Source organism: Salmo salar, chromosome 27 (assembly GCF_965601325.2).
Source record: "Salmo salar chromosome 27, fSalSal1, whole genome shotgun sequence".
NCBI classification, from domain to species: Eukaryota; Metazoa; Chordata; class Actinopteri; order Salmoniformes; family Salmonidae; genus Salmo; species Salmo salar.
Genome location: NC_138317.1, coordinates 30,998,984 through 31,020,000, shown reverse-complemented (window position 1 = coordinate 31,020,000; position 21,017 = coordinate 30,998,984). Strand labels below are relative to the sequence as shown.

The following is a 21,017-nucleotide window of genomic DNA, read 5'->3' as shown; positions in this document are numbered from 1 at the left end:
TGTATCACATTCCCAATAATAAAACTGGGGGGGAAAAAATACAATTTCAGAATGTGGGGGGGAACATGTCCCCCTTGTCCCCACTGAAAGTTGCGCCCCTGTGTGTGACAGTCTGTGTGTGTGTCATGGAGGGGGAGAGAGAAAGTAGCCAAACCGACTCAAGTTAGTTAGATAACCTATGGCAGCAACAAATTTGTCTATCATACCATCTGGTAGGGCCTGTTGACTACATCAAATCGTTGTAAAGAAGCTAGCTAGATACAGTAGACAGTTAAGTTAGCCAGCTAGCTAGCTAAAGTAGCAATGCTAACAGTCTATTTTGCTGCGCTCCTCATCCTTGTCTACAACAGCTCCATTGATATGAAACAACAGCCTACCTGTTGGTTGATCATTGTATCCTGCTCCTTCTCATTTAGCCAACCGAATTCTGTCATTTTAATTCCATTTTGCACTGACTAAAATCTTTATTTTCCCATGAAGCCTCTGACTGTAACGCCTTAACCGACAACAACAAGCTACAGGTGTGAAGGGTAATGGAGCGTCCTTTTTTAATTGTGCACACTCGTAAAAACTGTCATTAAACTGTTGTTTTATTAAACTGTTAAATCTAATGGTCTATCCTTATAGGCTATATAGCAACGTCATATATCATTTTATTTCATTTCAGACAATACCTTTTCATTGTTAAAATAGGGTACTCTCTCAAGTAATGGAATACTAACGGCCATTCGGATATTCGAATAACCGTGCCCATCCCTTAGAAGAAGTGCTGATCTAGGCTCTGGTCCCCACCTGCCCATATCATCTTATGCATTATGATCTAAAAAGGCAAACATTAACCATAGATCAGCACTGAGAGGCACTGTGAATCCGGACTGTCTAAATCTAATGTATATACAATCTCTCATCTTCCATCTTCTACTCATAGTAAACACATCATTCAATAATAGTAAAAGTCCAGTAATTCAACTGCACTGTATTTGAGGTAAAGATCACTGTCCGTGATATAAACACATGCAAAAGTCACAGAGTTCCACTGACACACCACAGAGACCATGTTAGCTCCTTTAAAACCAGATCACCGGCCCTCCATGGTGTGTGTGTGTGTGTGTGTAATATCCCTACAGAGAGAGAGAGAGAGAGCGAGAGAGAGAGGTGTTCAAGTCTCTGACCACGGTTGCGGTTGTATTCCATCAATAAAATAAGGTAGCTGGTTTAATATAGGGACTGTTAAATCATGAGGTTACCTTAGTATACCACAGTGCTTCCCATGCTCGGTGTGTGTGTGTGTGTGTACGTAAATAAGTAAGTGTGTCAGTGTACAGTGTGTGTGTGTGTACGTTCCTAAGTAAGTGTGTCAGTGTACAGTGTGTGTGTGTGTGTGTGTGTAAATGTACAGTGTGTGTGTACCTTGGAACACCACAGCCCTGTGTACGGTGCTTCCAGGTTGGTAGTCTTGCGGCATGGGAGACCACAGGAACGTGTAGTAATCCCTCGCTGTGTTCCAACCCACCTACAGACCCAACGCAGGAGGACAGGCTACAGCTAAAACATACACACTGCCATATTGTTCTCACACCAACACAGGACACACAGCAAGACTAGGTTCTCACAAATACCTGCTACGTACCTTGTTAATCATAATACAAAAAAGTGGTATTGCCCAAAGCAAGATCAACAAGTTGAACAGCCCAGCAGCTGGAAAGTGAAACGTACACTACCGGTCAAAAGTTTTACAACACCTACTCATTCAAGGGTTTTTCTTTATTTTTACTATTTTCTACATTGTAGAATAATAGTGAAAGACATCAAAACTATGAAATAACACATATGGAATCATGTAGTAACCAAAAAAGTGTTAAACAAATCAAAATATATTTTATATTTGAGAGTCTTCAAATTGCCACCCTTTGCCTTCATGAAAACACATTCTTGGCATTCTCTCAATCAGCTTCACCCGGAATGCTTTTACAAAGGTCTTGAAGAAGTTCCCACATATTCTGAGCACTTGTTGGCTGTTTTTCCTTCACTCTGCGGTCCGACTCATCACAAACCATATACATTTGATTGAGGTCGGGGGATTGTGGAGGCCAGGTCATCTGATGCAGCACTCCATCACTCTCCTTCTTGGTCAAATAGCCCTTACACAGCCTGGAGGTGTGTTGGGTCATTGTTCTGTTGAAAAACAAATGATAGTCCCACTAAGCGCAAACCAGATGGGATGGCGTTTCGCTGCAGAATGCTGTGGTAGCCATGCTGGTTAAATGTGCCTTGAATTCAAAATAAATAAGACAGTGTGACCAGCAAAGCAACCCCACACCATCACACCTCCTCCTCCATGCTTTATGGTGGGAACCACACATGCGGAGATCATCTGCTCACCTACTTTGCATCTCACAAAGACACAGCGGTTGGAACAAAGGACAAATTTCCACCGGTCTAATGTCCATTGCTCGTGTTTCTTGGCCCAAGCAAGTCTTCTCTTCTTAATTAATCCATGCCTTTGTTACTTCTAGGTTGGACTACTGCAATGCTCTACTTTCCGGCTACCCGGATAAAGCACTAAATAAACTTCAGTTAGTGCTAAATACGGCTGCTAGAATCCTGACTAGAACCAAGAAATTTGATCATATTACTCCAGTGCTAGCCTCCCTACACTGGCTTCCTGTTAAGGCAAGGGCTGATTTCAAGGTTTTACTGCTTCCTGTTAAGGCAAGGGCTGATTTCAAGGTTTTACTGCTAACCTACAAAGCATTACATGGGCTTGCTCCTACCTATCTTTCCGATTTGGTCCTGCCGTACATACCTACATGTACGCTACGGTCACAAGACGCGGGCCTCCTAATTGTCCCTAGAATTTCTAAGCAAACAGCTGGAGGCAGGGCTTCCTCCTATAGAGCTCCATTTTTATGGAATAGTCTGCCTACCCATGTGAGAGACACAGACTCAGTCTCAACCTTTAAGTCTTTACTGAAGACACATCTCTTCAGTAGGTCCTATGATTAAGTGTAGTCTGGCCCAGGGGTGTGAATGTGAACGGAAAGGCTGGAGCAACGAACCGCCCTTGCTGTCTCTGCCTGGCCGGTTCCCCTCTCTCCACTTGGATTCTCTGCCTCTACCCCTATTACAGGGGCTGAGTCACTGGCTTACTGGTGTTCTTCCATGCCGTCCCTGGGAGGGGTGCGTCACTTGAGTGGGTTGAGTCACTGACGTGGTCTTCCTGTCTGGCGGAGATCTTTGTGGGCTATACTCGGCCTTGTCTCGGGATGGTAAGTTGGTGGTTGAAGATATCCCTCTAGTGGTGTGGAGGCTGTGCTTTGGCAAAGTGGGTGGGGTTATATCCTACCTGTTTGGTCCTGTCCGGGGGTTTCATCGGATGGGGCCACAGTTTCTCCTGACCCCTCCTGTCTCAGCCTCCAGTATTTATGCTGCAGTAGTTTATGTGTCGGGGGGGCCAGTGTCAGTCTGTCACATCTGGAATATTTCTCTTGTCTTTTCCGGTGTCCTGTGTGAATTTAAATATGCTCTCTCTAATTCACTCTTTCTTTCTTTCTTTCGGCTATGAAAAAGCCAACTGACACTCGTGTTACTGACCTGTTGCACCCTCGACAACTACTATGATTATTATTATTTGACCATGCTGGTCATTTATGAACATTTTAACATCTTGGCCATGTTCTGTTATAATCTCCACCCGGCACAGCCAGAAGAGGACTGGTCACCCCTCATAGCCTGGTTCCTCTCTAGGTTTCTTCCTAGGTTTTGTCCTTTCTAGGGAGTTTTTCCTTGCCACCGTGATTCTACATCTGCATTGCTTGCTGTTTGGAGTTTTAGGCTGGGTTTCTGTACAGCACTTTGAGATATCAGCTGATGTAAGAAGGGCAATATACATTTGATTTGATTATTGGCGTCCTTTAGTAGTGGTTTCTTTGCAGCAATTCGACCATGAAGGCCTGATTCACAGTCTCCGCTAAACAGTTGATGTTGAGATGTGTCTGTTACTTGAACACTATGAAGCATTTATCTGGGCTGCCATTTCTGAGGCTGGTAACTAATGAACTTATCCTCTGCAGCAGAGGTAATTCTGGGTCTTCCATTCCTGTGGCGGTCCTCATGAGAGCCAGTTTCATCATAGCGCTTGATGGTTTTTGCGACTGCACTTGAAGAAACTTTAAAAGTTCGTGACATTTTCCATATTGACTGACCTTCATGTCTTAAAGTAATGATGGACTGCTATTTTTCTTCACTTATTTGAGCTGTTCTTGCCATAATATGGACTTGGTATTTTACCAGATAGCCCCATCTTCTGTACACCCCTACCTTGTCACAACACAACTGATTGGCTCAAACGCATTAAGGAAAGATATTCCACAAATTAACTTTTAAGGCACACCTGTTAATTGAAATGCATTCCAGGTGACTACCTCATGAAGCTGGTTGAGAGAATGCCAAGAATGTGCAAAGCTGTCATCAAGGCAAAGGGTGGTTATTTGTTTCACACTTTTTTGGTTACTACACGATTCCATATGTGTTATTTCATAGTTTTGATGTCTTCACTATTATTCTAATTTGTAGAAAATAGACAAAATATAGAAAAACCCTTCACCGGTATTGTATTTCACAGCTGAGTTGTGATAGAAAGCCAAAGTTGAAGATGGGTTTGTTTTACATTATGCACACCAGTCTTTTTCTCTTTCTCATGTAACAGCCAAAATAATGACCAAAATGGTACATTACCAAAATAATGTACCACATACAATTACAGGGATGGAAACATTTATTTGAAACCACAAACCCTGCCTCACTCCTTGCCAGTTCTCTCCTCTCTCATTGGAGAGGCTGGGAGGAGGTGTGTGTGTGTGTGTGTGTGTGTAAGGGCTGACAGAGGGGAGCAGCAGAGCCTAGTTTAAACGGAAGACGACGCAGAAGAGAAAGAGGTTCTAATTTTACACATACTTCTAAATGGTGGGAGAGAGATGTAATCATATGAATGTCGTGTTGTTAAGTGACGGCTGATGAAGAGACGACAGATCATAACTAACCCTACACTGTAAAACTGTCATACACAGTCACTCTCCCTCCTTTTCTCCAGCTCTCTCTGCGTCCTCTCGCTCTCACACACAAAACCTAACAAGATTATGAAATAGTCATATTCTCCTAAATATTCTAAATTAGTGTTGTGTTCAAACTCAGGTGAGTGGGTATTCCCATGACCAGATCTCCATGGGTACGGCCTTGGCTGAGAGTTAGTGAAACAGACCATAATTTACTCAACAACATGAGTCATCCTATGGAACTAAACCCCAGGCCAGTATTATCTTGATGTAGCGCTGGGAAGTAAACCGTATTTTACGAAACACCAGAATTGATGCACGGACTGGTTTGGGTTTTTACTCTACCTTCTATAACAGTATTTGAATGTTTGGTTTGTTAAAATTGGATACACTGTGTGTAATGTCCATTTTTATACTTTACTTCGCTACTTGAGTCATCTCTCTCTCTTTCCATGCCTCTTTCCACAAAGACCTAGCCCCGCCCCCTGTCACTCAAGGAGCACATTTTGTTGTTGCTCGACCACGAGACACTTTCGTTAAGTCAGCATGGTCAATGCAGCACATGCAACAATGTTGATGACAACGATGCTGTTTTCAATTTGCTTCTTAATATAAATCCACTAGCGTTCTATAATTACACTATTAGTTTGTGTTTCTAACATCAGCAGTTTGTTTTTTCTTAGCAAGTTGGGCCTAAATCTAAGGCTAATTGCTAGCTAGCTAATAGATGAACTGAGTCAGAGCAAACATAACAAGCTATACAGCCTGATAATACCAGGAAACACTTTGGTTCCTATCCTGTCACAATAACTCCTCCCTGGCATTTTAATTTGTTGTCATGTCAAACACAGTATTCAAAAGTGCCCACTATTATATTCTAACTACAGAATTAGAATAATAGTTATATTTCCAGGATTCCAACAGTTCATCCAAGTGTTTTGCTCTAAATCACAAGTCAAACTGCAACTGCAACATTTGGTAAAAAAATAAGGCCTAGATTGTTTGCCCATACCATGGGAGTGTGGAAATTCTCTCAAATGAGTACAGGAAGTGCAGAAATGTATGAAAATGCTGATTTTTGAGGGGTTGAATTGAACAGTATAAAACAATCTGAATGGAGAAAGCCCCATTGAAATACATTAGAATGTATGTGTTGCTACCCTGGGTCACACTACTCATAAAGAACATCTCCAACTCTTATTATTCACAAACAAAAAACACCAACAAATACCGTCAACAAAGACAATACTGTGATATGATATGGGCCATAGTCGCCCAGCCCTACCTTGATGACAACATCCACACTCCCATGTAGGGCCCACGATATGGGCCATAGTCGCCCAGCCCTACCTTGATGACAACATCCACACTCCCATGTAGGGCCCACGATATGGGCCATAGTCGCCCAGCCCTACCTTGATGACAACATCCACACTCCCATGTAGGGCCCACGATATGGGCCATAGTCGCCCAGCCCTACCTTGATGACAACATCCACACTCCCATGTAGGGCCCACGATATGGGCCATAGTCGCCCAGCCCTACCTTGATGACAACATCCACACTCCCATGTAGGGCCCACGATATGGGCCATAGTCGCCCAGCCCTACCTCGATGACAACATCCACACTCCCATGTAGGGCCCACGATATGGGCCATAGTCGCCCAGCCCTACCTTGATGACAACATCCACACTCCCATGTAGGGCCCACGATATGGGCCATAGTCGCCCAGCCCTACCTTGATGACAACATCCACACTCCCATGTAGGGCCCACGATATGGGCCATAGTCGCCCAGCCCTACCTCGATGACAACATCCACACTCCCATGTAGGGCCCACGATATGGGCCATAGTCGCCCAGCCCTACCTTGATGACAACATCCACACTCCCATGTAGGGCCCACGATATGGGCCATAGTCGCCCAGCCCTACCTTGATGACAACATCCACACTCCCATGTAGGGCCCACGATATGGGCCATAGTCGCCCAGCCCTACCTTGATGACAACATCCACACTCCCATGTAGGGCCCACGATATGGGCCATAGTCGCCCAGCCCTACCTTGATGACAACATCCACACTCCCATGTAGGGCCCACGATATGGGCCATAGTCGCCCAGCCCTACCTTGATGACAACATCCACACTCCCATGTAGGGCCCACGATATGGGCCATAGTCGCCCAGCCCTACCTCGATGACAACATCCACACTCCCATGTAGGGCCCACGATATGGGCCATAGTCGCCCAGCCCTACCTTGATGACAACATCCACACTCCCATGTAGGGCCCACGATATGGGCCATAGTCGCCCAGCCCTACCTTGATGACAACATCCACACTCCCATGTAGGGCCCACGATATGGGCCATAGTCGCCCAGCCCTACCTTGATGACAACATCCACACTCCCATGTAGGGCCCACGATATGGGCCATAGTCGCCCAGCCCTACCTTGATGACAACATCCACACTCCCATGTAGGGCCCACGATATGGGCCATAGTCGCCCAGCCCTACCTTGATGACAACATCCACACTCCCATGTAGGGCCCACGATATGGGCCATAGTCGCCCAGCCCTACCTTGATGACAACATCCACACTCCCATGTAGGGTCCACGATATGGGCAAACAATCTAGGCCTTATTTTTTTACCAAATGTTGCAGTTTGACTTGTGATTTAGAGCAAAACACTTGGATGAACTGTTGGAATCCTGGAAATATAACTATTATTCTAATTCTGTAGTTAGAATATAATAGTGGGCACTTTTGAATACTGTGTTTGACATGACAACAAATTACTTTGATGACAATGTTCTGTGCGAGGGTGATAATGTTTTTAGTATGTTGACAGTAATTGGTGTGATATTATAAAGTAGAATAATGCATGTAGGGCCTACTCAGAATGCAGGTGAAATTCCATGTGATAATAATACATTTCTAACTCTTTTCAGGTGAGAACATTATTTATACCCAAGTGTCTGTGTGTCTCTGTGTGTCTGTGTGTGTGTGTGTGTGTGTGTGTGTGTGTTAGTCTAAGTCAGGGTTTCCCAAACTCGGTCCTCGGGACCAGAAAATACCCCCAAGCAACACCTATCTGTTCTCCCTGCCTCCTCCCACCTCCCTCTGCACATTGAATAACCACACCACAGCTACTGGAAACATCTCTGTAGAAGGAAATAGGCCAGGATTTCCAAAACTCGGTACTCGCAACCCCAAGGGGTGCACGTTTTGGTTTTTCCCCTTGCACTACACAGCTGATTCAAATAATCAACTAAACATCAAGCTTTGGTGTTAGGGAAAAAACTAAACATGCACCCTTTGGGGTCCAGAGGATCGAGTTTGCGAAACGCTGGTCTATGGGGAGGTTTAAACACATAAATTATTTGCTAATTGTATAGTGGAGGCTTGCAGGTGACTGGAGTTTGGTTTGGAGTGTTCAGACTCAGGAGTGATGTTATAAAATAATCACAGACGAAGCTGCCATCCATCACGAATTAGAGGGGTATGCACACGGTCCGATGACATGTTAATTACACTCTTACGGCACGGGTTTCTCCCAGCTACATGCCACAACTCCACTACCTCCTGAATCAGGGGCTTTTCCAGAGGTGTGTGTTAAAAATCTTAAGAGTTGATACAAGTCAATTTAAGCATATAATTGCATTAGAAAAAAATGTCTTAAAACTGAAATCTCATTCCAATCTTACTTTGTTTGATATATGGATAAGTGTGATAAGTGTAGGAATATTATGGTATCATCATGGCCTTGTGATGCCAATCCCAGGTTTTAGAAGACAGTATCAATGACAGTATACAGCCAGTAGGGGGAGCCTGTACCTAACCTACATATTTTGCGTCAGAGAGCCTCAGGGTGTCTGTGTGTGTGTCAAGGGTAATGTGAGTTAGTGCCCAAGCAGCTGTGCTAGATGTATGTGTCTGGAGCGCTCTCAGTGGTGCAATCACGCACACACACACACGCACACACACACACACACACACACACACACACACACACACACACACACACACACACACACACACACACACACACACACACACACACACACACACACACACACACACACACACACACACACACACACACACACACACACACACACACACACACACCACACACAGTGAGAGCCGAGGAGGAGGGGGGAGGGGTAGTGTCATGGCACAAGAGAAAAGCATTAGAAGATAAAAGTGTGAGAAGGGTGAAATGGGAGGGAGGAGTGTTGGGTTGAAAAACTGACATTTTTTTAAATAATTTCTCCTGTGGCTGAGTTTCACTCTTTCATGCCACGCTTTTCATGGGAAAAGCCTACCACCTCTAGCAGTGGAAATACACAGCTCTTTATCACACTCCCAATGCTTCACCATGAAACAGTTTTCATTAGTGCAGATTAACCATCTACATTTTCCAAATAAACCCACCATCTTTATTCCTTTTTAATTGAGCTGGGTGGATTTGAAGTAACTTCTTAAAGGATGATAAATGTTTGCTTTGTGTCTTTACGAGACATTAAGCTTCCTCGTTCACATTTCCTGTTAATTCAGTGTGAAATTTGATGGCCCCGATGAAAGAGGAGAGAGAGGGAGGGAGGGGGAAACAAGAGAAGGAGAGGTGGAAGAGAGAGAAAGTGCGAGATGGAAAGAGAAAGAAATAAGGATGTGTGGTGTGTGTGGGGGGGGGGGGGGGGGGGGGGGGGTGCAATGAGAATAAAAGATCTGGTTAGACCAGAGAGACAGGTCTTGCTGGGGGGTATTTTCTGGTCTATCTGTTCTCCCTGCCTCCTCCCACCTCCCTCTGCACATTGAATAACCACACCACAGCTACTGGAAACATCTCTGTAGAAGGAAATTGGCCAGGATTTCCAAAACTCGGAACTCGCGACCTCAAGGGGTGCACGTTTTGGTTTTTGCCCTAGCACTACAAAGCTGATTAAAATAACCAACTCATCATCAAGCTTTGATCATTTGAATCAGCTGTGTAGCGTAAGGGCAAAAACCAAAACACTGAAATAGAGAAGAGAATCAGGTTGATGAAAGAGAGTAAAACAAAAACGGCCAATCTTCTAGTTGGGAGACAGGCCGTTGGGCCTCGTCGTATCTTCTAGTTGGGAGACACGACGAGGCCCAACGGCCTATCTTCTAGTTGGGAGACACGACGAGGCCCAACGGCCTATCTTCTAGTTGGGAGACACGACGAGGCCCAACGGCCTATCTTCTAGTTGGGAGACACGACGAGGCCCAACGGCCTATCTTCTAGTTGGGAGACACGACGAGGCCAAACGGCCTATCTTCTAGTTGGGAGACACGACGAGGCCCAACGGCCTATCTTCTAGTTGGAAGACACGACGAGGCCCAACGGCCTATCTTCTAGTTGGGAGACACGACGAGGCCCAACGGCCTATCTTCTAGTTGGGAGACACGACGAGGCCCAACGGCCTATCTTCTAGTTGGGAGACACGACGAGGCCCAACGGCCTATCTTCTAGTTGGGAGACACGACGAGGCCCAACGGCCTATCTTCTAGTTGGGAGACACGACGAGGCCCAACGGCCTATCTTCTAGTTGGGAGACACGACGAGGCCCAACGGCCTATCTTCTAGTTGGAGACACGACGAGGCTAAATTTAGGACCTGTGATCACTGCATATGATGACTGCATAGCCTCTGATGATTCAATGCACCATACAGTGTGAGAAGTACTGATGCAGGGCTAAGTGAGATCTAGTGTCGCTCACCCAGTCTTTGGGTGGGGTGTAGCTTAAAGATGCCCACCGGTCGGTGGGGGTGGGTTGTAAGTAGGGTAGGGTGTACCTTAAAGATGCCCACCAGTCTTTGGAGTGGGGAGTGATGTAGAATGTGTGTGTTTGTGTTACCTTAAATATTCCCACCCAGTCTTTGGGGTTGGGGGTGATGTAGGAGGTGAGGGTGTAGCAACACTCCAGTGCCTCCTGGGGCAGGAAGCTCTTCCCAACGTTCTGGAAGATGACATGGGCAAAGTTTGATGTTTCCATGACGCCGATGACACTGCTGGGCAAAGAGCCCACCACCTGGAACGATGACATCATATCCTGTTTGTCACTTCATTTGTCCGAACTGCAGGGAAAATTAGTAATAGAGAGAATTTGGGAAAAGAATATAGGGAAGGGATATGAAAACATTTCTGGTTCGGCATGCATATTTTCTCCCCCCCCCCTCTCTCACACACACACACACATTAAATTGACATTTTACCCATTTCCAATCAAATGTAAATAAAGGCTAGTGAACTGAAATGTAACATGGAAGAATTCCAAGCCTGCCTAAAAATGTTAAAATAACGACATGATGGCAAACAGACTGCATGAGATCATGTCAACTAAAAACCACAATATAGGCTTCCAAAAGCTGAAGCGAGTGATCGCACAAACAAGGACGACCAAATTTAACAACACAGCCAGCACAGTTTACCACAGGCGAACGGGGAGTGGTTAACTAAGGCTAGGTAGCGAGCTAATATTCCCTTGACATTTTCCAAGAGCCTGCATCTTACACAAACACATTTAAGATGATTAGCTAGATAGCTATACTGTTCGCATATATAACGTTGCCCTAACGTAACTATTATGTTCATTGACAACTGGATCGATTAAGATATCTCCGCATTAACCTTCAAGGGCCTTGTAGCTAACTAACGTCACGTTGGCTAACGGATCTGACAACAAACTAGCTTATCTTGTTAGCTAGCTAGCTAGCTAGCAATAATCTCAGTGTTAGCTATAGCTATACGTCTTGCTAGCAGGCCAAATCCCCTAGCAATATGACAATCACAGCTATTTTTTCCGCTTGATTCGATTCATTACCTGTCTTACGAATCCAAACTGCGACAAATTGTGTTTTGAAAGCCAAATGTGTCAGTCCAAACGCGGTTGTGGAAATAGCTTCAAACCCCGTTGTCAAAGCATTGAAGATGCTGATGCTTTTCCTGAAATGTGAAAACTGATGGTGTCACTTCCGGGATGGGATGGTGGCGGTGCTGAGGAGAGAGATTCCGTTTCCACCACGAGCAAATTCCAATGATGTGATGCCTCAAAACGATCTATTTGCAAGTATAAACCAATAAAGGAATGAAAGAATATACAGCAGCTATCTCTGGCAAATGTCAGGTTATTTGCCCAGTTGCTGCATCTTGCACTGGGAATAGAGCGAAACGTATGCAACAGAGTGATGATGGAGTGAGTCGCTGGGGGTTCTAGGTGGCGGCGGTTAGCGCGAATCCCTGAGTTGACAACTCTGTCGTTCTGTCCCTGAACAAGGCAGTTAACCCACTACCTAGGCCGTCATTGTAAATAAGAATTTGTTCTTAACTGACTGACTTGGTTGGGAACCACTGTAACGTAAAGTACATTTGATAGCCTAAATATAATTACTCTACTGCACATCAATTAGGGTAATTGAAAATATTACTGCCGGAACTATTACATTTGCGCAGCATGTTTAGAACGTTTTGAAGGTTCATCTTATCTGAAAATATTATGTTTAAACATGTTAATGACCACAAACGATTTGCGTTTTAGTCGTTTAATTCACTAATCTTCTACCAAATGAGGAGGCTGCACTCGAAATATTGCTGTTAGCATTTGAGACCAGTTCATTACTGTATCTTACAATGTCCTGTTCAGGGGCATTAAGACACAGGATATCCCGCCTTTGCAAGATTTTCCATTGGCTGTTGCGCTCAGCTAAGACTCGTGAGTGGTCCGAATAGCGCTCAATCAAAACCAACTCCCCTTTACTTCCTGGCTGTCAGCCGTCATCAATGTAAACCGGTTTTATCTAGAAGGGATACAACTTTTGTAAAAATTGACTTTTCGTAGCATGTTCGAGATTTTACGCAGAAGCTTTGGATAATTAACGTAGCAGGTTAGGATAATTAGGTTAAGGTTAGGAAAATGGTTAGGGTCCATCAGGGTTAGCTAAAATGCAAACACTTTTGACGTCAATTTGATAAAAGATGTAATCTTAATAGACGTGACCATGTAAACGCCCAGGTCAAGGGGAAATAAGCATGGCTGCCTTGTTCAGAGAGTGTCGGAATCTATTGCAAAGGTGCAATACTCATGTCGACCTGAATCTCGGTAACGTGTTTACATGTTTTTCTATTTTCCACCATCTTTTTCCGGTGTGCATGTACATAATAGATCAGAATGGCTGTTTTTCTGCGAATCTTCTGAACAGTTGCTTACCCACTGTGTTTTTCATTTTATCTTTATTTAACCAGGCAAGTCAGTTAAGAACAAATTCTTGTTTACAATGACGGCCTACACCAGACGACGCTGGGCCAATTGTGCACCGCCCTTGGAACTCCTAATCACAGCCAATTGTGATAGAGTCTGGGTTTGAACCAGGGTGTCTGTAGTGATGCCTCTAGCACTGAGACGCAGTGCCTTAGACCGCTGCGCAACTCCGGAGCCCATACAATTTCCTCCCAAGTTGTCGTTAACGAAATATGAACATTTTAACTATGAACTGATTGCTTGTAACAATGGACATGGCTATACGCTCATCTCTCACATCCCTATCAGTCAATTCTTTAAAATCATGTTTCCTTTACTCTTCATGTGACCAACTGGATGGAACACAACGTTATTCGTGGCTGTAGTAACTACCAGCATGCCTGCACAAGCCTGATCATTTAAATGTATGACAAGGCTCCCCTAGGACAGGGAACTCAGTCGGAGTCTCAATTTACTGTTGACAGTTATAATAGTAGAATACACAAGGTGCAATTTTGAAATTTGGTTGTGCGTGTGTGTAGTTTCTCTTGTTCAAATCAAATTTTATTGGTCACGCATGTGATTAGCAGATGTTATTGCGGGTGTAGCGAAATGCTTGTGCTTCTAGCTCCGAAAGTGCAGTAATATCTAACAATTAATATCTAACAAATTACACAACATGAACCCAATACACACAAATCTAAGTAGGAATGAATTAAGACTATATTCATATGGATGAGCGATGTCTGAGCGGAACGGCTAAGATATAGTATAGAAAACAGTATATACATATGAGATGAGTAATGCCAGATATGTAAACATTAAGTGACTAAGATACAGTAGAATAGTATAGAATACAGTATATACATATGAGATGAGTAATGCCAGATATGTAAACATTAAGTGACTAAGATACAGTAGAATAGTATAGAATACAGTATATACATATGAGATGAGTAATGCCAGATATGTAAACATTAAGTGACTAAGATACAGTAGAATAGTATAGAAAACAGTATATACATATGAGATGAGTAATGCCAGATATGTAAACATTAAGTGACTAAGATACAGTAGAATAGTATAGAAAACAGTATATTCATATGAGATGAGTAATGCCAGATATGTAAACATTAAGTGACTAAGATACAGTAGAATAGTATAGAATACAGTATATTCATATGAGATGAGTAATGCCAGATATGTAAACATTATTAAAGTGACTAGTGTTCCATTCCTTAAAGTGGCCAGTGATTTCTAGTCTATGTCTATAGGCAGCAGCCTCTAATGTGCTAGTGATGGCTGTTTAACAGTCTGATGGCCTTGAGATAGAAGCTATTTTTCAATTTCTTGATCCCAGCTTTGATGCACAGTTGGTGTTATGTCATAGCCCAAGAATGTACTTTAATTACGGAGTGTCCTATCGTTACTCCTTAAGGTCCAAGGACATTATGTTGTTATCAGAGGTAGACTGGCATCTAAACGTTAATCGATTCTCAATTGCAAAACTGTTCTAGAAACATAAACCCTTTTACTTTCATAGCACATCAAAATAATTTAACTAATGCAAAATCTACCCTGACTGTACACTTTTAACTGGCTTCATAACAGTTGCAGCCGACAGTATTTTTTACAACATGTTTCTGGCGGCCTTTTTCCTTTACAAACAGGTGTTCGTAGCATGCTAGATAGCTAATCAGCACAGGTGTTCGAAGCATGCTAGATAGCTAATTAGCACAGGTGGTCGCCTGTCTTCCATAAACACACTGTAACATGGATATATAACCACGTGGGAACACTCACCCTAACCCTATTTAGTGTCTATGAATGGGGTAGTTATGTCAATTACTGACAGTCACTCAATTAGCCCATGTCAGCTTTTTAGATAAATTAATCGAGCCAGCTATAAACTTGTAGTAATCGTTGTTGAATTACCGACCAGAGGGCCCCCGTTGATTTTGTAAGTCAGGGCAAAATTTTGCTTAGGGCCCCCAAAAGGCTAGGGCCGGCTCTGACTCCATGTGTGGGTGTGGATGTGGGTATGCAGACCTGTGAGCCATTGCGGCCCCTTATGTTAAGGTTCAGATTTGTTTTGGCTCCCATCCCCATCAATTGCCCATCCCTGTAGTAGGTGATTCTTCATGTTCTGAATTGTTCAGTGGGCTCTTTCTCTAACATACTTTTGTAAAAATAGTGTATGTGGACACCCCTTCAAATTAGTGGATTCAGCTATTTCAGCCACACCCGTTGCTGACTGGTGTATAAAATCGAGCACACAGCCATGCAATCGCCATAGACAAACATTGGCAGTAGAATGCCCGTACTGAAGAGCTCAGTGACTTTCAACGTGGCACCGTCATAGGATGCCACCTTTCCAACAAGTGACTTTGTCAAATGTCTGCCCTGCTAGAGCTGCCCCGGTCAACTGTAACTGCTATTTTCGTGAAGTGGAAACGTCTAAGAGCAACAACGGTTCAGCCGCAAAGTGGTAGGCCACACAAGCTCACAGAATGGGACCGCCGAGTGCTGAAGCACGTAGTGCGTAGAAATTGTCTGTCCTCGGTTGAAACACTCACAACTGAGTTCCAAACTGCCTCTGGAAGCAACGTCAGCACAATAACTTCATTGGGTGCTTCATGAAATGGGTTTCCATGGCCGAGCAGCCGCACACAAGCCTAAGGTCACCATGCACAATGCCAAGCATCAGCTGGAATGGTGTAAAGCTCGCCGCCATTGGACTCCGAAGCAGTGGAAACGCGTTATCTGGAGTTATGAATCACGCTTCACCATCTGGCAGTCCGACGGACGAGTCTGTGTTTGGCAGATGCCAGGAGAACGCTACCTGCCCCAATGCATAGTGCCAACTGTAAAGTTTGGTGGAGGAGGAATAATGATCTGGGGCTGTTTTTCATGGTTAGGGCCCCTTAGTTCCAGTGAAGGGAAATCTTAATGCTACAGCATACAATGACAGCATACAACTTTGTGGCAACAGTTAAGAGGGAAGACCATTTCCTGTGTCAGCATGACAATGCCCCAGTGCACAAAGCAATGCAGAAATGGTTTGTCAAGATCGGAGCCCTGACCTCAACCCCATCGAACGCCTTTGGGATGAACTGGAATGCGCGCCAGGCCTAATCGCCCAACATCAGTGCCTGACCTCACTAATGCTCTTGTGGCTGAATGGAAGCAAGTCCCTGCAGCAATGTTCCAACATCTAGTGGAAAGTCTTCCCAGAAGAGTGGAGGCTGTTATAGCAGCAAAGGTGGGACCAACTCCATAATAATGCACATGATTTTGGAATGAGAAGTTCCAATGATCAGGTGTCCACATACTATTGGTTGTGTAGTGTATCATTAACATTATAACCAAAAAGTAGAATTTCTTAAACTAATAACCTACTACCTCATAAACACCAAGCTTTGTTGACAGAGCTGTGATGCTTTTCACAGCAACTTATGAGGCTTTGACATGTTGTGGCGTGTCTGCAAAGTTGTTTCCGCGGGGAACAAAAAACAAAATGAGCAGGACACAAGTTGAATTAAATGTAAAAGGCTTAAATATAAAAAGCTTGCGGTATGCTGGTGCTCTGTTGAAATTTCACAGAGATACACTTGTTTTTGTGAGAAATCTTTGAATAATAGGATTTTTGCATTAATATGAAAGTGTACAATATGAAAACACTAGCCTCCATGCCATTTCTCAAAATCAACATCTATCTTACCTCTGTTGTTTTATGTCCTCTGGATTGGAGAAGAGCGATGAAGAGGTCAACGGTGAGCGTGCCAGTTAGCCTTATTTCTCTCACAGCATCAGCCTAGCTGACACAATGCTATTTTCCTGATATTTTACCACTTTTATTTCTCTCTGGCATTCATTGATTTAACCGTCCTAATTTTTGCCATCCTACAAGGATAAAAACTCCAATAATTTTTGAACGAATTATGATAGACATGTTTTCTTAGAGGAGGATCTACACAATTACCATATTATTTTAGCTATTGGATAAAATATGCATTTTTGATTGGACACCCTAATCCCCCTCTTCCTACACTATCATACCCATGTGTCAATTAATTTGACATAACTATCTACATCACTTCACATAGTCACTTTACATTAATTATGCTGAACTCCAAATGCCCCTCCACCTTAGAGGCCTTTCTTCCTTAGCTACTCAGTTTTTGAAGAAATCTACAGTGTCTATCAACATTAGGCCTGAAAATCCAGTAAGCCTACCCCACTGTCACTAATTTTGTCTACTTCTGTTAATCATCAGATATTGTGACACAATTGCTAAGTTCTGAATATGACATTTCTTCACCCTATGAAGAAGCAGCATGTCAGGAAAAAATGCATAGAAACATCACGTAATGTGGTAACACAGCCTGTTATTCAACAGACCGGGTGAACATATCCAGCCTTGTCCATGCATTGGGTGTGTCCACTAAGGTTGTGTGGGTGCGCTAATATAGCTTCCTGTTAGTCAACAAGCTGTGTTACCATGTAGGCTAACTCTGAGGGAAGCTCTGTGTAGTAGAGGTCCACCGATTAATCGGAATGGCCGATTAATTAGGGCCGATTTTCAAGTTTTCATAACAATCAGTAATCTGCATTTTTGGACACCGATCACGGCCGATTACATTGCACTCCACGAGGAGACTGCGTGGCAGGCTGATTACCTGTTATGCGAGTGCAGCAAGGAGCCAAGGTAAGTTTCTAGCCAGCATTAAATGTATCTTATAAAAACAATCAATCTTAACATAATCACTAGTTAACTACACATGGTTGATGATATTACTAGTTTATCTAGCTTGTCCTGCTTTGCATATAATCGATGCGGCGCCTGGCTCATTGCGAACTAATTTGCCAGAATTTTACGTAATTATGACATAACATTGAAGGTTGTGCAATATAACAGCAATATTTAGACTTGTGGATGCCACCCGTTAGATAAAATATGGAACGGTTCCGTATTTCACTGAAAGAATAAATGTTTTGTTTTCGAAATGATAGTTTCCGGATTTGACCATATTAATGACCTAAGGCTCGTATTTCTGTGTGTTTATTATAATTAAGTCTATGATTTGATAGAGCAGTCTGACTGAGCCGTGGTAGGCAGCAGCAGGCTCGTAAGCATTCATTCAAACAGCACTTGACTGCATTTGCCAGCAGCTCTTCGCAATGCTTCAAGCATTGCGCTGTTTATGACTTCAAGCCTATCAACTCCCGAGATTAGGATGGCAATACTAAAGTACCTATTAGAACATCCAGTAGTCAAAGGTATATGAAATACAAATGATATAGAGAGAAATAGTCCTATAATAACTACAACCTAAAACTTCTTACCTGGGAATATTTAAGACTCATGTTAAAAGGAACCACCAGCTTTCATATGTTCTCATGTTCTGAGCAAGGAACTTAAACGTTAGCTTTTTTACATGGCACATATTGCACTTTTACTTTCTTCTCCAACACTTTGTTTTTGCATTATTTAAACCAAATTGAACATGTTTCATTATTTATTTGAGACTAAATTGATTTTGATGTATTATATTAAGTTAAAATAAAAGTGTTTGTTGTTCATTCAGTATTGTAATTGTCATTATTACAAATATATATTTAATCGGTATCGGATATTTTTGGTCCTCCAATAATCGGTATCGATATCGGCGCTGAAAAATCATAATCGGTCGACCTCTACTGTATGGTTTTACATAATAGCTGCATGTCCAAAGATCACCTGTATGTTCAGCAGACCGAGTACGGTGGTTCTTACAACCGGACCAGACTAATCTGAGCTCATACACACTGAGTGTAAAAAACATTAAGGACACCTGCTCTTTCCATGACATAGACTGACCAGGTGAAGCTATGATCCCTTATTGATTTCAGTTGTTAAATCCACTTCAATCTGTGTAGATGAGAGAGGACAGGTTAAAGAATGATTTTTAAACCTTGAGACAATTGAGACATGGATTGTGTATGTGTGCCATTCAGAAGGTGAGTGGGCAAGACAACATATTTAAGTACCTTTGAACGGGGTATGGTAGTAGTTTTGTCAAGAACTGCAAATCTGCTGGGTTTTTCATGGTCCACAGTTTCCCGTGTGTATCAAGAATGGTCCATCACCCAAAGGACATCCAGCCAACTTGACACAACTGTGGGAAGCATTGGAGTCAACATGGGCCAGCATCAATGTTCCCTCTAAGCGCAGCTCCCCTAGGACTGCTGCCCAGAAGAAATATCACCCTGTGCAGAGAGGCACGATATTGAACTTCACTCAACTTTCCCCTTTAGTTAACATTATCAACATTTCCCACTACTGTGGGAATTGCCAATATTAGCCACTTTTAATGCAACATACCGAAACAAAATGAACTATACAAGACTTAGTATGCAAAACTAACTATGCAAGATATTTTCTTGTAGGCAGAACGCATCAGAGCTGCAGTATCCCTATATGCAAATAGACAATTGTCATATATGGATCTGTGCCATTCACTTTAAACTGGACTGTCTTTACAGCATGAGTAGTCACAAGTAGATGCACTTGTTTTGAGATCAAAGCGAGAGCTGCATGTAGCCACGTGTGCACATTTGTTCATGTTATTTGTTAGAAAGTGAATTATTAGACCAGTAATAGATCATTTCTAGTCAACAATGGGGGAGTGGTTGCGTCCTACTAGAGCACAAAATGTGTGCATTTCAAGCCATCTTTGAAAGCATGTCAGGCAAGAGCATGTTTTTTTTTTATATCTTATTAAAGGGGCAGTGTTGTATTTTTGAGACAGGCTTGAATAAGCTGAGTAACCAATAGGCAGAGGGTAGAATAATTTGTCTGATTCTCTGTAATAATGGTATGGGAATAATAATTAACTTTGTTTTCTAAAGTGGTTTCTAGCATCAAACAACACATTTTCAGTCACCTTGTCTGAAGGACAAGTGGATAAACAGGTTAATGTCAAGCCCTGCATATTTTTCCATGAAGTCTCACTGAATGTAGGCCAACATTGAACACCACACTTTGGCTGCTACTGTAGACTGAATGATATTTCCATGTTAAACTATTATGGGATGCATTTTCTCCATTGTTTTTAATGGTAGGCCCCTCTGATAGGCCTACATTATGATGAAATGGCCACTTATAACTTTAACTTAAAGCGGGTACAACCTCAGTGTGCACAGAATTTTCACAAAGTTAAAGTTTGCACTCAGCAGACCTTGTGCTTAGTGGCAAAAAAAATAGAGGGAACATTAGCCAGCATCCCTGTGGAATGCGTTTGATACCTTTTAGTCCATACCCCGACATATTGAGGCTGTTCTGAGGGCAGGGGGGGGCACTCAATATTAGGAAGGTGATTTAAATGTTTTGTACACTTAGTGTATGTTAACCAGCGCTGTTAATAGTTAGCCTAACCTCATCGCCAGCGACGTCTTCCCTGAGTCCTGCAAGAAGCTGTAAGATGAGGGGGCACAGGTAACTCCTAGCTAGCACCTATTTACGTCACCTGACTTACCTACTGTGGTGCTCTACATTACCACTGAATCATAGCAGTAGACAAGACACACCATAATGAATGTTGACAATGCGCCGTAGATCACCTGCTAGATGTCTACATGTTGAAACACCCGGAAATGTTTAAAAGAATTACGTCCGATATTCTGGTTTAAAATAATTACGTCCGATATTCTG

The 21,017-nt window shown here is 43.0% G+C and overlaps 1 protein-coding gene across 4 annotated transcripts in view; it reads right to left on the bottom strand.

The window, feature by feature from the left end:
* The window catches only part of LOC106588861 (tax1-binding protein 1 homolog A), a 50,263-nt gene extending 37,585 nt beyond the window's left edge, over positions 1-12,678 (bottom strand). The window contains exons 1-3 of one of the 4 annotated variants that reach the window (XM_014178353.3): positions 11,912-12,678; positions 10,946-11,165; positions 1,411-1,513 (exon numbers count right to left, since the gene is read on the bottom strand). In XM_014178353.3, the coding sequence (XP_014033828.1) occupies positions 1,411-1,513; positions 10,946-11,137 (295 nt within the window). In that variant the 5' untranslated portion in view covers positions 11,138-11,165; positions 11,912-12,678. The remainder of the gene's footprint in view (positions 1-1,410; positions 1,514-10,945; positions 11,166-11,911) is intronic. The other 3 variants (XM_014178354.3, XM_014178351.3, XM_014178352.3) reach the window with 3 other exon arrangements.
* Between the last annotated feature and the right edge of the window lie 8,339 nt (positions 12,679-21,017).